Source organism: Arachis duranensis, chromosome 4 (genome assembly GCF_000817695.3).
Source record: "Arachis duranensis cultivar V14167 chromosome 4, aradu.V14167.gnm2.J7QH, whole genome shotgun sequence".
Classification (NCBI taxonomy): domain Eukaryota; kingdom Viridiplantae; phylum Streptophyta; class Magnoliopsida; order Fabales; family Fabaceae; genus Arachis; species Arachis duranensis.
In genome coordinates, this window is record NC_029775.3 from 118,682,627 (window position 1) to 118,701,555 (window position 18,929).

General features: G+C 30.2%; 2 protein-coding genes and 1 pseudogene across 2 annotated transcripts; 2 read left to right on the forward strand and 1 right to left on the reverse strand.

Moving 5' to 3' along the window:
* Positions 1–2,360: 2,360 nt before the first annotated feature.
* Positions 2,361–4,451, reverse strand: LOC107486229 (probable endo-1,3(4)-beta-glucanase ARB_01444). Its single transcript, XM_052260729.1, has 2 exons — positions 4,045–4,451; positions 2,361–3,966 (listed from the first exon to the last, which is right to left on the reverse strand). Exons 1-2 carry the CDS (start codon positions 4,449–4,451, stop codon positions 2,361–2,363), a joined length of 2,013 nt encoding a protein of 670 aa, XP_052116689.1.
* A 1,738-nt stretch (positions 4,452–6,189) lies between these two features.
* LOC107486228 (ascus wall endo-1,3(4)-beta-glucanase-like) lies at positions 6,190–7,874 on the forward strand (annotated as a pseudogene).
* A 3,711-nt stretch (positions 7,875–11,585) lies between these two features.
* LOC107486227 (probable endo-1,3(4)-beta-glucanase ARB_01444) lies at positions 11,586–13,637 on the forward strand. Its single transcript, XM_016106782.3, has one exon. The coding sequence runs from the start codon at positions 11,586–11,588 to the stop codon at positions 13,635–13,637; it is 2,052 nt and encodes a 683-aa protein (XP_015962268.3).
* The last annotated feature ends 5,292 nt before the right edge of the window (positions 13,638–18,929 follow it).

Here is an 18,929-nt window from a genome sequence, read left to right on the forward strand (position 1 = left end):
GTTAATATTTCAGTTAATACTAACACAAAGAAAAAAAAATGAAATTCTTTAAAAAAATTTCTAAAATTTAATTAAAAGAAATGTTAAAAATATAAACCCAATAAAAACAATTAAAAATTCATCTACTGTAGTGAATTTTATATTATACTTTAGATTTATTCATCTATTAGGTATTATAAGTCTATTATTAGGGAGTTACTCAGATAAAGACGCTTAAAATGTCTTTTTTTAAAAATGTTTTTCAGTAATTAAAATTTAACATATATAATCGATTAAGTCATGTTTTAATAGAGTATTGTAGTCATTTTTTATAAAAAATAATATTAATTTAAATTAATTCAAAATTTGATTCATTATTTTTTAGTCAAATCAATTTATCTAACCTAATTTTAACAAAAATAATACAATTTAATCTATTATATGTATTAAATTTTAATTGTTAAAAATTATCTTTATAAAAAGACATTGCGTCTTTATATTATTTTGGGACTGACCAACCTTTAACTTGATGATATGATTGATATCTATATATTAAATCCTGTATGTTCCCTCCATTACAGCTAACTAATCCTGAAATCTTATCAAAGAAACAAAATGTTACACAACATCACAAAAGGTATCACCACAGCAGTTACAGATACGGTAAGTTCTGTCACTGCCCCCATCAACAACATCACAGATGGTATCACCACGGCAGTTACAGAAACTGTAACTGCCCCCGTCAACAACTCTGCTGGTTCCAGCAACAAGAACATCATCACAGATACTCTCACAGCCGTCACAGGCAACAACATCACGGAAACTGTAACTGCCCCCATCAACAACATCACGGATGGCATCACCACGGCAGTAACAGAAACTGTAACTGTCCCCGTCAACCCCGTCAACAACATCACAGATGGTATCACCTCGGCAGTTACAGAAACTGTAACTGCCCCCGTCAACAATATCACAGATATCACCACGGCAGATGGTATCACCACGGCAGTAACAGAAACTGTAACTGCCCCCGTCAACCCCGTCAACAACATCACAGATGGTATCATGTCAGCAGTAACAGAAACTGTAACTGCCCCCGTCAACAACATCACGGATGGTATCACCACGCCAGTAACAGAAACTGTAACTGCCCCCGTCAACCCCATCAACAACATCACAGATATCATCACGGCAACTGTAACTGCCCCCGTCAACCCCGTCAACAACATCACAGATGGTATCACCACGGCAGTAACAGAAACTGTAACTGCCCCCATCAACAACTCTTCTGGTTCCAGCAACAAGAACATCATCACAGATACTCTCACAGCCGTCACAGGCACCGTTTCTACCACCGCAGATGGTGTTTCAAGCTCCTTATTGGACCCCTCCCTTCTCCTCTCTCTAACCACTCTACTATCGATTGCAGCATCCGTTCTTCAAGTTCTTCAAAACCTTCTTGCAAACCCAGAAAAGTTCATTGAACTCTTCGTTATCACTCCCTTATTGAGGTTCCTTCGTCCCTTAATAATGCTTGCAATCAGCGTGCTTCTCTTTCTTATAGGCATAGCCATCATGCTTATCATCATTTTTTCGCCTCTCATAATTCTATTTAGCCCTATATGGGTTCCAACTGCCATGGCTCTCTTGTTTGTAACCACAGCCTTGTTGATCACCTCTCTCCCCATTGTTATTGTTGTTACTATGTTTTTATGGCTCGTAAAATCACTTATTTCAACGGCTTAAACTGATATAGTTATGAATGAATGAAGTTGTAAAAATATTCAGCTTTTGGAACTTTGAAGGAAATAAAAATGTCTAGGTATAATATTTCCATGGCCAAATTTATATATGAGCATATGAGAATATGTTACTGTGTATTATTTTATTTAATTTCTATTATTGCATGCATGTATGATCATTTTATTCCATTTTCCCTATTGTTATTGCCTGTTTATTTGATTTTGATTTAGATAATAACGTGTACATTTGTTTTTATTTACATTTTTAATTATTCCTTAGTGGTCAAATTTCACCTTATATTATTGCCACGAATGACACTTAATTAGTTGGCTCGTTTGGTGTTTAATATTCCACTTGATCACGTTTCATGGAACCATGCATATTCAATTGGATTTAATTAACTACTTTTTCTATTCATGCCATAAGTATGCCAAAATTAATAAGCCGTAGAGTGTTTGATAATCAAAGTGACAACAAAAAGTTCTGATACATCAGTTTCCTTCCTAATTGTAATCATCAAAATTTTCATAATACAATAACTTGTTCTTATTCATATAACAATGGTATAAATGAAAGGAGTTACAATATATTAAATTTAGATGAGATATTGAAATCATTATTAAGAATACTTAGCTTAATTAATGGCTGTAATGACCAAATGATAAGACCTGTTTTTCGTCACAAAATTCTTCTATTATTCTGTCATCATCATCATAACTACCTCTGCTATGAATCCACCATAGCAGATTAGTAAATGAATTCCCATCATCAAAACCCTTCAAGCTTCTAATCTTCTTCAAAGCACTTTCATTATCATAAACTCCTTCCAATGCATACACAAATCCCTTCCACCCTTCTCCAACACCTTCTCTATTATAAGAAAATAAGAATTCGGAAACAGGTACCAATGGCATAAGCTGAAATCCAAGCCTACACTCTTTGCACACAGGAGGTGCAAACCATAATCCACTGTCCCTCTTATTAGACCATAGAACCCCAATTAACTTATTCTCTTTTACAAAATCTTCTTCATACATATTACTATCTCCTCCATTCACGTGCCACCACATTTTAGCTGCATGAATTTCCAATGCTGTAAGAGTTGATCCTAATGAAACAAGTTCTGTATCATTATATGCCAAACCCAACAATGCTGCTGAATAGTATGCGTTTATAGCTTCACTTGTGCTCTCTTGATTCCTTCCGTCCGCGAATTCGGTTAGTCCTCCGGCCCAAGAATGCAATTTGTAAAGATCAAAACACCTTAGACGTGTGTAATGATAATGATGATTCAAAGTTGAATGATAATGTTCTGTTTTTCCTCCTCCTAAGTTCATAAAATCTGACATAAGTGAATAGGCTTGTGGCTTGTACTTCTTACCCCATTTTGGATTAATCTTTGCAAGCACTCCAATTCCATAGAGAAAGTATCCCAAATGATAATGGTGATCATTGTAAACTCCAAAACCAAAATCAGCACCTGAATCAGTAGAACCTTGTTTGGTAATAATTCCACCCCATTTCTCATCATATAGAAATCCATTCCCATTGAAAGTTCCATCTAGCCATGGAGTAATGGTTTCATTCAAGAACTTCTTAACCACAGGAATCACATCAAGAAAATCAACTTCTTCAGCTATCAAAGCCAACCTTGCTGCCCTTGCTATCAATTTCCCATAAAAGTAAGATGAAGTTGTTGTTATTGCAGAAGAATCTAGATCCTCAACATCTTTAGAAAGAGCTGATTTGATTTCATCATAGGATTCTTCTTTGACACCTCTGTTTGAATGCCAATTCACAGAAACAGGATCAGTTTTCAATAACCATGAATCTCCAATAACACCAACAAGGTCCCCATCAATGCTTCTATACTTGAAATCATCAAGAATGGTAACATTATTGTGAGAATCATCATCACTCTTAGACAAAAGTAGAAGATGAAGAGGGTGTGCTAACATTAACAAATCACCATCACCTTTCTTCTCCCAATTATATTCAACACTAGATGAATCCGTGTTAAGTGCAACATCACCAGACACCGGATAACAAGAACTGAACCTGTCAAGAATTTCCTCATACTTATTAGAACTTGAATCATCAGGCAACACTGCTATCCGAATTACACCAGAAAACTCATCAGAAATAATCTGAGAGAGGGTGTGACTAAATTTGATTGGCGAAGATGCGTATATAAGCCAGGTTTGGCCATTGTTAAGCTTAATGGTATACTTAGTAAGAGAATCATTGGAAGAAAACGAAAGTATGGCATGGATGCTTTTTATGGAAAGCAGTTTATGATGAGTTATAGAAACAGTGACATAAGGGCTTCCCCTGACAAGAAAGAATCTAAGATTGTTAGAAGGAATATCCAAAGTTACACTGAGATCACTGTAGGAAGAGATAACATGCTTGTTATTGTTGTTATTATTGTGATGTTCAGAGGTAGATATGGTGAGATCAGCAATGAAGACTTGGTATATGAAAGCTGAGGTGAAGAAGCGAGATGGGAAGGAGATAGAAAGAGAAGAGGATGATGATTTGATGAGGTAAGGGTGGATGTATTCAGGTTGGTCGCCATTTTTGAGAGCAAAGTTTTGGAAGAAAGAGTTTGTAGGCAATGGAGAAGAGGTAAGGTTTGAGGAGAAGAAGGTGGAAGGATCAGGGAGGACTGTGGAATGAGTTTGAGGGAAGAGGAAGGAAGCTGCATTATGTGGGTGTTGCAGAGACATTGTTGCCGCTTATGATGCTGTGACAGTGGTAATGCCATTTGAAATGGTTTTATAGTTTCTTTGAGAATGGAAGTTAAGATATACTATTCTATTGGAATACTATAAATGGTGGAGTGTATCTCAAGTTTTAGTTGAGTTTTGAAAGAAAAATTAAGAGTTTGTTGAGATAACTCCAAATTCTAAACTCTACTTTTGCTTTTTTTTATTAGACTCCTCGAGTTTGATTAGTCAATTTTTTTATAATTATTTTTGAATGTCTCAAAAATTAATAATAAAAAATGTTAGCAGCTATTAGAATTTGTTATTTTTATGTTATTCAGTTATTAATTCAATTTTTTTAATTTAATTTTTTTAATTTAATAATTTAATAATATATTTTAATTTCATATGTTTATTTTATTTTTAACCAAACAATATTCATGATATCATAAGTACTTTAAATTTCACTAAAAATTTAATTATTTTATATTCTAAAAACATATATTAGCATTATAATAATATAAATTTTTTAAAAATATTTTTAAATAATAACTATTCACGTAAAGTTATTTATATGTAAGCCGAAAATAAATTAAACTGAATTAGTTTAAATTTGACTTGTTAACATCTTAATATACTAAATTCATGAGTTTGGGAGATTAGTTTAATTTTAAATTTGAGTTGATATATTAAATGAATTCAGATTAAACTTGGCTAAATTTAGTTCATTAGATTATAAATTGACTTAATTTTTTTCATATATTAAGCTATCATTTATTTATATAAAATTATAAATTATATTAATTTTTTTAGATAAATTGAACAACCTCTAATTTTAGACGTCACATCATAAATTTACACACTCTACATTTATACAATCAATATTTTTTAAGGATTTTCATACATCACATACATTTGCCAAGATTAAAATTCGAGTGCAATATATTAAGATAAATCCTAATATAGTATCTTAATTATATCTCAACTCTGAGTTCGAATTTTATGAATAGATTTTGTTGTTAATAAGTAAAGTCAAATTTATATTTAACTTACTCAATCACTTTCAAGTTTCAACCTTATAATTTTATGTAACGATAATAATTAAAAATTGTAAAAAGAAAATTATTTAAATATATTAAATTTTTTACTATATTTTTTTTTTAAAGAAAGAGCTCAGCACACATGTAGAGCATTAAAGATAAGCAAAACATAATAGTTGTATAATTTTTATGTCATTTTTAATATTACCATCAACATGAGTTATTTAAAACACCATTCTGTAACATATGAAAAGAATTTTTTTACGCAATCTCTTATCTCTATCATCTTATTGTGAAAAATGACATCATTTTTACGTAGTCATATAATTTATATCACCGAAAAAAATCCAACTAGCCAATACTTATGTACCTTTTTCTTCATTGATACCAATCTCCAACTCTCAAAACTTATTTTTTTCGAGAATAATCCACTTCTGTGCAAACGGCAGGGCCAAACACATTTACATAAAAGATAACTTTTAACATGCCACCAAACCCTTATAAATGTAGTGCAATTATCCAGATGCGATTATTACTGTATTAGGTACTGATACATAGAAAATCCAACAGGCTCACTTAAAGAGTAACTATACTAATTAACTTAAAATCAGTTTATCTTTTTCTGTGTTGAATAAGAGGGAGAGGCAAAAAGTCATCATAAGTATCTCACATTATATATAAAACCAGTTCCTATCACTGCATGCATGCAGATGCAGATAATGGCAAACACAACACAGTTAGATGATGAAGAACCTTTTCACTTCCCACTAGCAAACTCCAAAGTGCTCCCTGACCCTTCAAAGTTCTTCTCTGAAAACCTTCTCTCTTCTCCTTTGCCTACAAACTCATTCTTCCAGAACTTCGTCCTCAACCATGGCCACACACATGAGTACATTCATCCTTACCTCATACCCTCTGATTCCTCTGTTTCTCTCTGCTACCCTTCTCTCTCTGTCTCCTCTGATTCCATGCAACAAGTCTTTACTCCTGATCTCACTATCTCTTCCTCAACAAGTACTCCTTCCCACCATGTTATATCTTCCTTCAGTGATCTCAGTGTCACTCTGGATTTTCCTTCATCTAATCTCACTTTCTTCCTTGTTAGGGGATGCCCCTATGTTACTGTTTTTTTGTCTCAACATGAATCTTTTTCTATAACCTCCATCCATAAAATATCTTCTTTTTCTTCAAATGCTTCACCAATTAAGTATACCCTTCAGCTTGAAAATGGTCAGAAATGGCTTATCTATACTTCTTCACCAACCATATTTAGCTTCAGCCTTGACATGAAACTCACTTTCTCCAATATTTCTTCTGATGAGGCTCCTGGGATGGTTCGGATAGCAGTTATGCCAGATTCAAGTTCAAAAGTGAGGTTGTTCTTGACAGGTACAGCTTTTGCTGCCCTGTTTCTGGAGAGGCTATCTTCACTAAGCCATATTATGTTGAATACAAATGGGAGAAGAAAGGGTTTGGTAGTTTGTTGATGTTGGCTCATCCTCTCCACCTTCAACTTCTGTCTAAAGATGGGAGTAATGTGACTGTTCTTAAATATTTTAAATATAGAAGCATTGATGGGGCCCTTGTTGGGGTTCTTGGAGATTCATGGTTGTTGGAAGCAGAACATGTTCCTGTAACTTGGCACTCTACTAGAGGTGTCAATCAAGACTCCTACGATGAAATCAAACAAGCTCTTTGTAAAGATGTTGGTGCTCTTTGTTCGTCAAAAATAGCTAATACTTCATCTTACTATTATGGCAAATCGATTGCAAAGGCAGCAAGGTTTGCATTGATAGCTGAAGAGGTTGGTTTTCTTGACTTGATTTCACTTGTTAAGAAATTCTTGAAAGAAACCATTCAGCCATGATTAGATGGCACTTTTAAGAGGGAATGGATTTCTGTATGAAAAGCAATGGGGAGGTCTTATTACTAGACTAGGTGCTGATAGTTCAGGAGCAGAATCTGGGTTTGCATTTTACGACAGTCATCATGTTCAACTGGGGTATTTTGTATATGGAATTGCTGTTCTTACGAAGATTGATCCGAATTGGGGTAAGAAGTATAGGTCAGAAGCATATTCACTCATGGAAGATTTCATGAACTTGGGAGGAAAAGATTCAAAATCTAAATATACACGTTTAAGATGTTTTGATCTGTTCATGTTACACTCTTGGGATTCAGGGCTAGAGGATAGTGCTAATGGAAGATATCAATTGAATAGTGGTGAAGCTGTGAATGCATATTATTCAGCAGCGTTGATGGGTTTGGCATATAATGATGCAAATTTTGTTGCTATTGGTTCATTGCAGCATTGGAAATTCATGCTGCTCAAATGTGGTGCCATTTAAATATGGATGATAGTAACATGAAACTAAAAAATTTCTATCGGACAAATTCGAAATGAAAGATTTTGGTGATGCCTCTTTTGTATTAGGAATCGAAATATTAAGAGATCGTTTTCAAGGTATTCTTGGATTATCATAAAAGAACTATATCGATAAGATTTTAAGTAGATATGGCATGAAAAGTTGTAGATCAATGGACACACTCGTAACTAAAGGAGACAAGTTCAGTCTCAAACAATGCCTTGAAAATGATCTTGAGAGGATAGCAATGCATGATAAATCTTATGCATTAGCACTAGAAAATTTAATGTATGCTCAAGTCTACATACATTCCGATATATCATTTATAGTGGGAGTGTTAGGTAGATACTTGAGCAATCCGAATATGGATAATTGGATAGCTGTTAAATGCGTAATGCATTATCTAAAGAGAACAAAGAATTACATGCTTATTTATCGGAGATCAGAAAATTTTGGAGATCATTAGGTACTCTGATTCCGATTTCATGGCATATGGTTGCGAAACTTTGTCATTGAGCTTCATATAGTAAATGACATTGAAAGACCATTAAAGATATTTTGTGACAATAAGTCAGCAGTATTATACTCCAACAACAATAAGAGCTTGACAAAATCGAAGCATACAGACATCAAGTTCTTAGTTGTCAAGGAGAAAGTTTAAGAAAAACAGATTTCCATAGGACATATAGGAACAGAGTATATGCTAGCAGACTCAATAATCAAGGGATTTATCCCTAAAGTCTTTCATGAGCACACTGCTCGTATGGGTGTCAATATTTGTGATGCCTTGGTTTAGTGGGAGTTTATTTTATGCTATATGTCCTATGACAGATATTGAGTAATTTTTCTGCAGAATTAAGTTGATGGTTTATTTCATGTTATATGAAATGTTCATTTTGCAATATTTGTATTGTGTTTGATCTCAATAAAGTTGGACCAGCTGGAAATAGACATGCATGAGATTACTTGGTATGTAATTTTCATATTACTCATCCAAATTTGATCTATGTCGTTAAGTATATTAGGGTGGTGATTGACGTGGTTTAGTCACGGCATTTAATGTGATAAAAGCTGCGGTAGTTCCATATCTAATGTATGAGACGGACCAGATTGTTAAAGTAATGAAAGAAATAGCATTCAGGTGCACGCATAAAGTTTATAAAATGTGATTATGTCAAGAAATAATATATGTATAGCCCAAGTGGGAGATTGTTAGGAAACTATTTAATTTCCTAACTTATTTGTGGGCAATACATATATCAATTATAATCACAAATGATGCTATTTCAAATTAAATGACTTATATAATGATGATCTCATTTATTGTTATAAATGCTAATTGAATAAGTCATTATTACTTTTGATTTTGAATTAAATGAGAATAAAACCGGATATTATCTTTTGTTCTTTAGATAATTATCTTTTTTGGATTTTAGATATATTATCTTTTGGGCTTTAGATACTATTTTATTTGGCCTTTAGGATTTAATGGGTGTCATGCTCAAATATAAATAGACCTTCAGGGTTTCGGTCCCCAATATACCAAAGCCGCATTTGTTGCTCTTTCTCCGTCAAAAGAGTTGCAGTTTAGCCGCCTAGAATACAGAAGGCTTGGTTGAGAAAGATCAAAAGAACTACAAGATCCAAACTCTTCCAATCATAATTCATGTTTATGAATTCAGGTACGCTTCCGCATTATAATATTTTGGTGATTCAATATAGATGATCTGGGTTATGGAAATTAATTTATTACAACAGTTGGTTTATGCAATGGAAGGAATTTATGATAATGAAGATGCATCGAAGAAGATTAGGGAGTTGATAAATTTTGATGATGAAAAAGGAAACTCATTGAGCAATCTGTTATGGTGGCTGCACAGCAGAAGAGGCCATGGAGATCATCATCAAGATTCTTGAAATTAAAACGATGTTGGTCCTGTCATTGTTCCTGTGGTTTCAATATCGAAAACTTAGTATTACTATCTTATTATTTCTTGAATTGCACCCTTTAATAGTTTAACGACTTAGGTTATTTAAATTTAATGATCAAGTAATGCAAATCAGGAGGATATTTTAATTATGCAAGCTTTTTGATCTTTGTCAAGATTACTTATGAAGTTTGGAATTTGGATTTTTATGCATGCTATTCATAGATATAGGCCCAGTTTGAATAAATAACAAAATCCTTTCATCATAAGTGATTTTTTTTTAACTCTTAACTTATGAAAAGGTATAGGCTCAGTTTGTTTGAGTAAATAACTTATAAATAAGGTTTTTTATTAATTTCAGCTTATAAATAAGAATAACTTATAAGAACTTTTATTAATTTCAATTTATAAATAAGTTATTTTGTGTTTGAATTTTTAGTTATAAAAATACTTATTTTAAAGTTGTAATGTTTGGATAAATAACTCAAAAAATAAAATTTATTTACAGAAAAGAATGAATATTAAAATAACGATGATAACAAATACTTTTTAATATTGAATGTTGATTTTACATAATCTAATCACTAATATTGTGTATGATATAGTAGGTGAAAATAAAAAATAAATATAAAATGTGTGTCAATGTATATTTTGTTACTGTTTTTTATTTTTTTTACTCCTGTTAAAACTCTATTCTCCTTTATTGAGGTCAAGAATTTGCTATAATTAACTATGAAAATAATAGTAAGTTATAAAATCACATGTAAAAAAAATAAAATTAAAACTAAAATTTCATACTACAGTTAAATACAAATTTAATAATAAAAAATAGAGTGATAAAATGATAAAAAAAATACTTAGAAGGAATATATATAGTTGGTGAGGTTTGGAACATTGCGTGAGAACAATGGTGAAATGATGGTGGAAGGCCAGTGCTTCTAGCGGACCTTGCGTGAAAATAGTGGTAAAGAATCAGTATTTTTTACAGAGTCAAGAAGGGTCAGTAATTTTTTTTGTTTTGATATTAATTTTTTTTAAGAAAGTGGTAAAATGACTTATCGAGAAGTAGAGAAGTCGTATATTTCTACTTCTTCAAAAAGCTGTAAATTAACTTTTTGTGAAGTTAAAAGCTTTTTGTAAAATTGCGCCAAACACCTAGATTCTGACTTTTTATAATTCAAAATAAAAAAAAGTAGCTTCTGCTACTTTCCAAACGGGGTCATAGTATTAATGTTTGGTACAATTTTCAAAACAGAATTGTAACTTTTTAAAAAATTATTTTGGTACTTAAGGAGAAGTTAAAAATAATAACTATTTTCATAATAAATTTTTTTTATCACTTTTCTCTTAAAATAAATATTTTTAGAACTAAAAAATTAAATATAAAATAATTTATTTATAAGTTATTTTTAATATAAGTATCTATTATTTAAGCTATTTCTTCAAAAATAACTTAATTAAGTTGTTTACCCACCCAAACTAAAAAATCCTTTCATCAAGCAATTTTTAAGATGCCACCAAACTCTTGTAAATATACTCCGATTACCCAGATGTGATTATCGCAAAATATTTTGGGAATGGATCCTCTATTTTATTAGGGTATTAGTACATAGAAAATCCAAAAGGCTCACTTAAGAGTAATTATAGTAATTAAATTAAAATGGGTCTAAGTTATCTTTTCTGGGTTAAAGAAGAGGAAGAGGCAACGAGTGATCTTAAAAGTGTTAGTTATGTCACATTCCCACGTTATATATATTCCTTATGTGGTACCTAAATTTCAGACTAGAATTCAAAGTCACTGCATGCATGCAGATGCAGATAATGGCAAAAACAACACAGTTAGATGATGAACAACCTTTTCACTTTCCACTTACAAACTCTGAAGTGCTCCCTGACCCTTCAAAGTTCTTCTCTGAAAACCTTCTCTCTTCTCCTTTGCCTACACACTCATTCTTCCAGAACTTCGTCCTCAACGATGGCAACATACAAGAGTACATTCACCCATACCTCATCAAACCCTCTGATTCCTCTGTTTCTCTCTGCTACCCTTCTCTCTCTGTCTCCTCTCATTCCATGCACCAAGTCTTCACTCCTGATCTCACTATCACTTCCACAACAAGTACTCCTTCCCACCATGTTATATCTTCCTTCAGTGATCTCAGTGTCACTCTGGATTTTCCTTCATCTAATCTCACTTTCTTCCTTGTTAGGGGAATCCCTTGTGTTACCGTTTCTCTGTCTCAAAATGCATCTCTTTCCATAACCTCCATCCATAAAATCTCTTCTTTTTCTTCAAATGCTTCACCAATTAAGTATACCCTTCAGCTTGAAAATGGTCAGAAATGGCTTATCTATACTTCTTCACCAACCATATTTAGCTTCAGCCTTGACATGAAACTCACTTTCTCCAATATTTCTTCTGATGAGTCTCCTCTGATGGTTCGGATAGCAGTTATGCCAGATTCAAGTTCAAAAAGCGAGGTTGTTCTTGACAGGTACAGCTTTTGCTACCCTGTTTCTGGAGAGGCTATCTTCACTAAGCCATATTGTGTTGAATACAAATGGGAGAAGAAAGGGCTTGGTAATTTGTTGATGTTAGCTCATCCTCTCCATCTTCAACTTCTGTCTAAAGATGAGGGTAATGTGACTGTTCTTAAATATTTTAAGTATAGAAGCATTGATGGGGACCTTATTGGTGTTGTTGGAGATTCATGGTTGTTGGAAGCTGAACATGTTCCTGTAACTTGGCACTCTACTAGAGGTGTCAATCAAGATTCCTATGATGAAATCAAACAAGCTCTTTGTAAAGATGTTGGTGCTCTTTGTTCTTCAAAAATAGGTACTTCTTTATCTTACTATTATGGCAGATCGATTGCAAGGGCAGCAAGGCTTGCAATGATAGCTGAGGAAGTTGGTTTTCTTGACTTGATTTCACTTGTTAAGAAATTCTTGAAAGAAACCATTCAGCCATGGTTAGATGGCACTTTTAAAGGGAATGGATTTTTCTATGAAAAGCAATGGAGAGGGCTTATTACTAAATTCGGTTCTGATGATATTGAAGAGGAATTTGAGCCTGAATTTTACGACAATCCTCATTCTCTTCTGGGGTACTTTGTGTATGGAATCGCAGTTCTTGCTAAGATCGATCCGAATTGGGGTAACAAGTACAGGTCAGAAGCATATTCACTCATGGAAGATTTCATGAACTTGGAAGGAAAAGATTCAAAATCTAAATGTACGCGTTTAAGGTGTTTTGATCTGTTCATGTTACACTCTTGGGATTCAGGGCTAGAGGAGAGTGTTGATGGAAGAGATCAAATGGATAGGGGTGAAGCTGTGAATGCATATTATTCAGCAGCGTTGATGGGTTTGGCATATAATGATGCAAATCTTGTTGCTATTGGTTCAACTCTTGCATCATTGGAAATTCATGCTGCTCAAATGTGGGGCCATTTAAAGATGGATGATAGTAAATGTAGTGATGAGTTTACAATGGAGAATAGGTTAATGGGCATTCTATGGTCTAACAAGAGGGAAAGTAGAACTTGGTTTGCTCCACTGGCTTGTAAAGAGCATAGGCTTGTCAATCAAGTTCTTCCAATTCTGCCTATTACGGAGTTCTTGTTTTCCAATGTTGGTTTTGTGAAGGAGGTTGTGGAGTGGGCTATGCCTTATTTGAATAGGGATGGTGTTGAAGAAACATGGAAGTGGTTGGTTTATGCAATGGAAGGAATTTATGATAATGAAGCTGCATTGAAGAAGATTAGGGAGTTGACAAGTTTTGTTGATGAAGAGAACTCATTGAGCAATCTGTTATGGTGGCTGCACAGCAGAAGAGGCCATGGAGATCTTCATCAAGATTCTTGTAATTAGAACAATTTTGGTCCTGTCATTGTTCCTTTGGTTTCAATATCGAAAACTTAGTATTACTATCTTATTATTTCTTGAATTGCATCCTTTAATAGTTTAAGGACTTAGGTTATTAAAATTTAATGATCAAGTCATGCAAATCAGGAGGATATTTTAATTATGCAAGCCTTTTTAATCTTTGTCAAGATTACTTATGATGTTTGGAATTTGGATTCTGTATGCATGCTATTCATAGAGTTAGGTTTTTCTTTCAAAACAGACTATAGTTATTAAGCATTTCTGAATCTGAACAAATAGCTTGAAAACTTGAGAGTTTCCTTTGATTATATTCTTGCTTTGTTTGAATGAAAGTTCAGTAAAGATGCCTAGTGGAGAAAGAGATTACTATTGTGAATTTATTTCAACTCTTTTGAGGAGATGTGGAGGGTCTTAACTCTCAACTCTAAGTGCCTCTACAATAGAATTATATGGAGCATGGTATACACATTTAGCTTTATTGACCAAGATCTTAGAATAGAGTATATGCAACACATTTTTGTTCTATGCTGAGAACTGTTTTAGTGTTTTTCATCGCAGAATTCCTCTATTCTGTTTTCCATAAGCCTCTGCTATGAATCCACCATAGCAAATTACTAAATGAGTTCCCATCATAACCCTTCAGGCTTCAAATTGTGGAAGAATATTTCTTTCATGCAAATTAGGAGGAAATTTTAGCTATGCAAGCTAAGATTAACTTTGAAGTTTTAAATTTATTGTGTGCTATTCATAGATTTTTTTTTTTTTAGTCAGAGTATAATTATTGAGCATTTCTGAAATTGTACAAAGAGATTATTATCTTCTGAGATAAGAACTTGTTTTGTGTAGAAAGTAAGTTTAACAAGGCATCACAAACCTAATAAATCTTACAAATTTAAGGTTATTTCAAGCTCAATTAACATTCAACTAAGATGTAAGAGAATATATTATTGTACTGCAAATGGCTTTTCTCTAACACCAAATTATGCAGCTACTGTATTTTAAGAGCTAAGAGTTATTATTTCAATTTATATCTTTTTATAGTTCCAAAATCAAGACTCAAGCCACTTACCAAATATTTTCATACTCTCTCCTATTTTTTATTTTCGATAAGCATTTTTAATGGAGCTTTTAATGCATATTGATAAAATTATTAAATAATTAATGTATCATTCTTGTAAAATTACAAACACATTAATTATAATTTTTTTATATTTTTAATAAAATGACAATTATGATTATTATTGAGATTTTTTTTATAATTAATAAATTTAAATTTATTTATTTTAATTATTTATTTGATTTTATAATTTATCTCATAATATTTGTTTTATATGTTATTTTTTTATTTTAAAAATTAACTATATTATAAGTAATATCGAATAACATACCATTTATTCCATCTATAACATACCACTTAATTCTAAATAATTAAAAACAATATCGAATTCAAGTAAAAAGTATATAGATAATTATAAGTCATCATAAATTGTGGCTTAATTTTACCTTAATTTTTATGTTGGTTGCTCAGTCAATTTCTAAATTTGTCATTAATAACTTGTTTAGCTATTAAAAATTTTCTAATCATCCCAGTTTTTTTTGTCTTGATTGTTAAATTGATTGCTAATATTTTATTTAAAGATCACTTATTTTTACTTAAAAAATATCTAATCGATCACAAAATCGATGGTATAATAGGTTAAAATATAATTTTTACATAACGTATTTGGTTTTTCTATTATAAATGCCAATAATATACATTATGATAGACTGATACTTAATTGAGTGTTTATTCGAAACAATTATGAATATCGGTCATTTGAGTCATAGTTCATAATAAAACACTAATAGCATGATACAATAATAAAATTAGTAAAGATAATAATTTAGATTAGATCTGCTGATAAATTTAATTATTTTTAGTCGACATATAGTTCGAGATGAAATTTGATATGAATTTAAAGGAGCTATTATGGTTTAATCCATCATTTTTAGATATTAAATATTACAGCCAACTATTATATAATTTGTTGTTGAATTGGTTGTTCAAATTTATAAATTCGTCACAAGTCTTAATAAAATGTATTTTTGTCTTTTTAAAAGTAACTAATATAATATTTAAATATTTTAAATTAAAATTAAAATTTTGTTTTCTATAGCTAGTTGATTTAAATAACCTAATTCTAAAGCTCTTAAATAAATAATGAGGCAAACATGTAAATATTAGTTGAGAGTTGATATTTATAATTAGGTGTACTCTATGGTGGCCATAAATTTTAGTGTTTATGATAGTTATGAACTTCACAAAATGATATTTTCAACTAAATAAAATAAAAAATTGAAGCACGTTTTAGTTCTATTAATAAATAATGATATGTTTATGAGTGTAAATAAAAGAAAAAATTAGACCATTTATCATATTTCTTGACAAAAAAAATGATCTATCGTTTTCTCTCGTCGTCGGAAATGAAGTCGCTACCAATGTCCAAAATTTAAAAAATGATAGTATCTAAAAATACTTACATTGCATTAATATCTTCATTATCTACTTATACTTTTCTTTTTTGTAATTAATAATTTTAAATTTCACTTTACTAATATTAAAATTTAATTAATAACAGTAACTTTAGACTTCAAAATTTTTATTGCAGAATAAAATGATTATTTTAATTAAAAATAAAAGATATAAATAATTATTTATTAACATGAGAAAAAAATTAATGCAATGTAAATATTTTTAGATACTATTATTTTTTAAATTTTGGGCATTGGTAGCGATTTCATTTCCGACGACGAGAGAAAACGATAGATCATATCTTTTTGTCAAAAAATATGATAAATGGTCTAATTTTTTTTTACACTCATAAACATGTCATTATTTATTAATAAAACTAAAATGTGCTTCAATTTTTCATTTTATTTGGTTGAAAATATCATTTTGTGAAGTTCATAGCCACCATAGACACCAAAACTTGTGGCCACCATAGACTACACCTTATAATTAATATGATAATATCTTGGTATCAACGATAGCCTAAATTGAATTAGGTTATATATATGTCTCGTTTACAATTCTATGTAAATCGATTTGATTTACATGTAAATAGCGTAAATCGAATCAATTAAATTCGATTTATATAAAGTTATAAATGAGACATGCATATAATCTAATCCAGTTTAGAATATTGGCGTAATTTTATTTGATTTATCATATATATTGTACCAATAGTAAATCAAATAAATTTAATTTGATTTATTACTAGTACATATTATTGACCTTTTTTACTTTTAAGTTAATTATTTATTTATTTTTTATTAACTTTAAAATATAAATATCAATAAAAAATACCCATATTTAGATTCAAATAAAATATAAAAAAATCAAAACAAATAAAAATAAAAATTTAACTTTTGTATTTTAGTTTAAATAATTAAAAAAATAAAACAAAAAAGAGAAAGATGCGTATTTTTAATTAATCTTTAAATATATATTTTAAAACTAATTCTCAAAAGTAGTAATTTTATCATTCTAAATTCAAACATAAATTTTTAATATTTAAAACAAACAAACAAATTTAATTTTTAAAAAATATTTTTGTATTTTAAAAATTAACTAATATTACAGGTTATTTTTTTAAAATTAAATCATATTTTTAATTCAAATTAAATAATTTTAATTTTAAATTATATTTTAATATTTTAAAATTAACTGTAAAAAGATATTCTTATTTTATTAGTTTTTTTATCTTTTATTTTTGTTTTTATTATAATAGTTTGATATCAATTTCAAAATAAAATAGTCCAAAATAAAAATAATAAAACAAAACAATTCTAATCCAAATAAATTTTAAATAAAAAACTATAAAAATATTCTTTTATTGCTATAGTTTTTAATTTTAACTCACTATAATTTCAAATAAAAAAATTAATTCTAACTTAAAATAGATTTGAGACAAAAAGAACGTAAAATAAATTTTAATGATCTCTCTTCTTATTTAAGAACTTTTAAAATTTTAATTGAAAACTTTACTCTTTCTTTTTACCATGGAGTTTTAAAACTCCGCACCTAATAGCGTCCCATTCTGACACGTGAATTATCTTAGGTGCTAACGTGCACGAATATAATGGTTTAAACGCGAGACTATAACTACCCAAAGGAAGAAAGAAAGAAAGAGAGAAAAAAAAGTGCAAAGTTGAAATACCAGTGTACCACTGAGGCCCAATTTAGTTATTTTTTTAAAAGAACTTAAAGTATAATTATTTTTATTAATAACGGTTTATAAATAAATTATTTTGTATTTAAATTTTTAGTTATAAAATTATTTATTTTAAAGTTGTAGCATCTAGATAAATAATTTAAAAAATAATTTTTTTATTAAAAAAATAAATATTAAAATAATAATGATAACAAATACTTTTTAATATTAAATATTGATTTTACCTAACCTAATCACTAATATTGTGTATGATATAGTAGGTGAAAATAAAAAACAATTATACAATGTGTGTCAATGTATATTTTGTTGTTGTTTTTTATTTTACTTCTATTGGAACTCCTTTTTTCTTTATTGAAGTCAATAACTTGCTATAATTAATTATGAAAATAATAGCAAGCTATAAAATCACATGTGAACAAAATAAAATTAAAACTGAAATTTTATATCACAGTTGAATGCAAATTTAATAATAAAAAATAGAATGATAAAATAATAAAAGAATACTCAGAAGGAATATATGCAATAGGTTGTTCAGATGCAATATTGTCTGAAAATAAAAATGGTGGTAGAGGATCAATACTTCCATCAAATGAATCATTAGGTGAAAATGGTGAGGTTTGGAATATTGCGTGAGAATGATGGTGGAAGGCCAATACTTCTAGCAGGTCTTGAATGAAAATGGTGGTGAAGGGTCAGTATTTTTCACAGAGTCAAAAAGAAAATAATTTTTTTTGTTTTGAAATTAATTTTTTAAAAAAGTGGTAGAATGACTTATCTAATATATTTCTAATTTTAAAAAAAACTGTAAATTAACTTTTCGAAAAATTAAAAACTTTTTTAAAAATAATATCAAACACGCAGACTTTTCATGATCCAAAAATAAAATAAAAAATAGCTTCTGCTACTTCTCAAACGGACTCTAATAGAGTAACGGTTAAGTTAAATTGAATTAGTTAAATTTGTAGCTGAGTCGGCAAAGAGTTAGTTACAATCTCTCTCAATTAGATTAGTTACAATTAATTACGCAGCTATTAGTGAAATTCCTTTTTCTCTCTTCTCTCCA

Coding starts and splice junctions, on each gene's coding strand:
- LOC107486229 (XM_052260729.1), bottom strand. CDS start 4,451: ATGTCTCTGCAACACCCACATAATGCAGCTTCCTTCCTCTTCCCTCAA. Junction 3,967..4,044: donor TTTCTTGTCAGGGGAAGCCC/TTATGTCACTGT, acceptor GTTTTCTTCCAA/TGATTCTCTTACTAAGTATA.
- LOC107486227 (XM_016106782.3), top strand. CDS start 11,586: ATGGCAAAAACAACACAGTTAGATGATGAACAACCTTTTCACTTTCCA.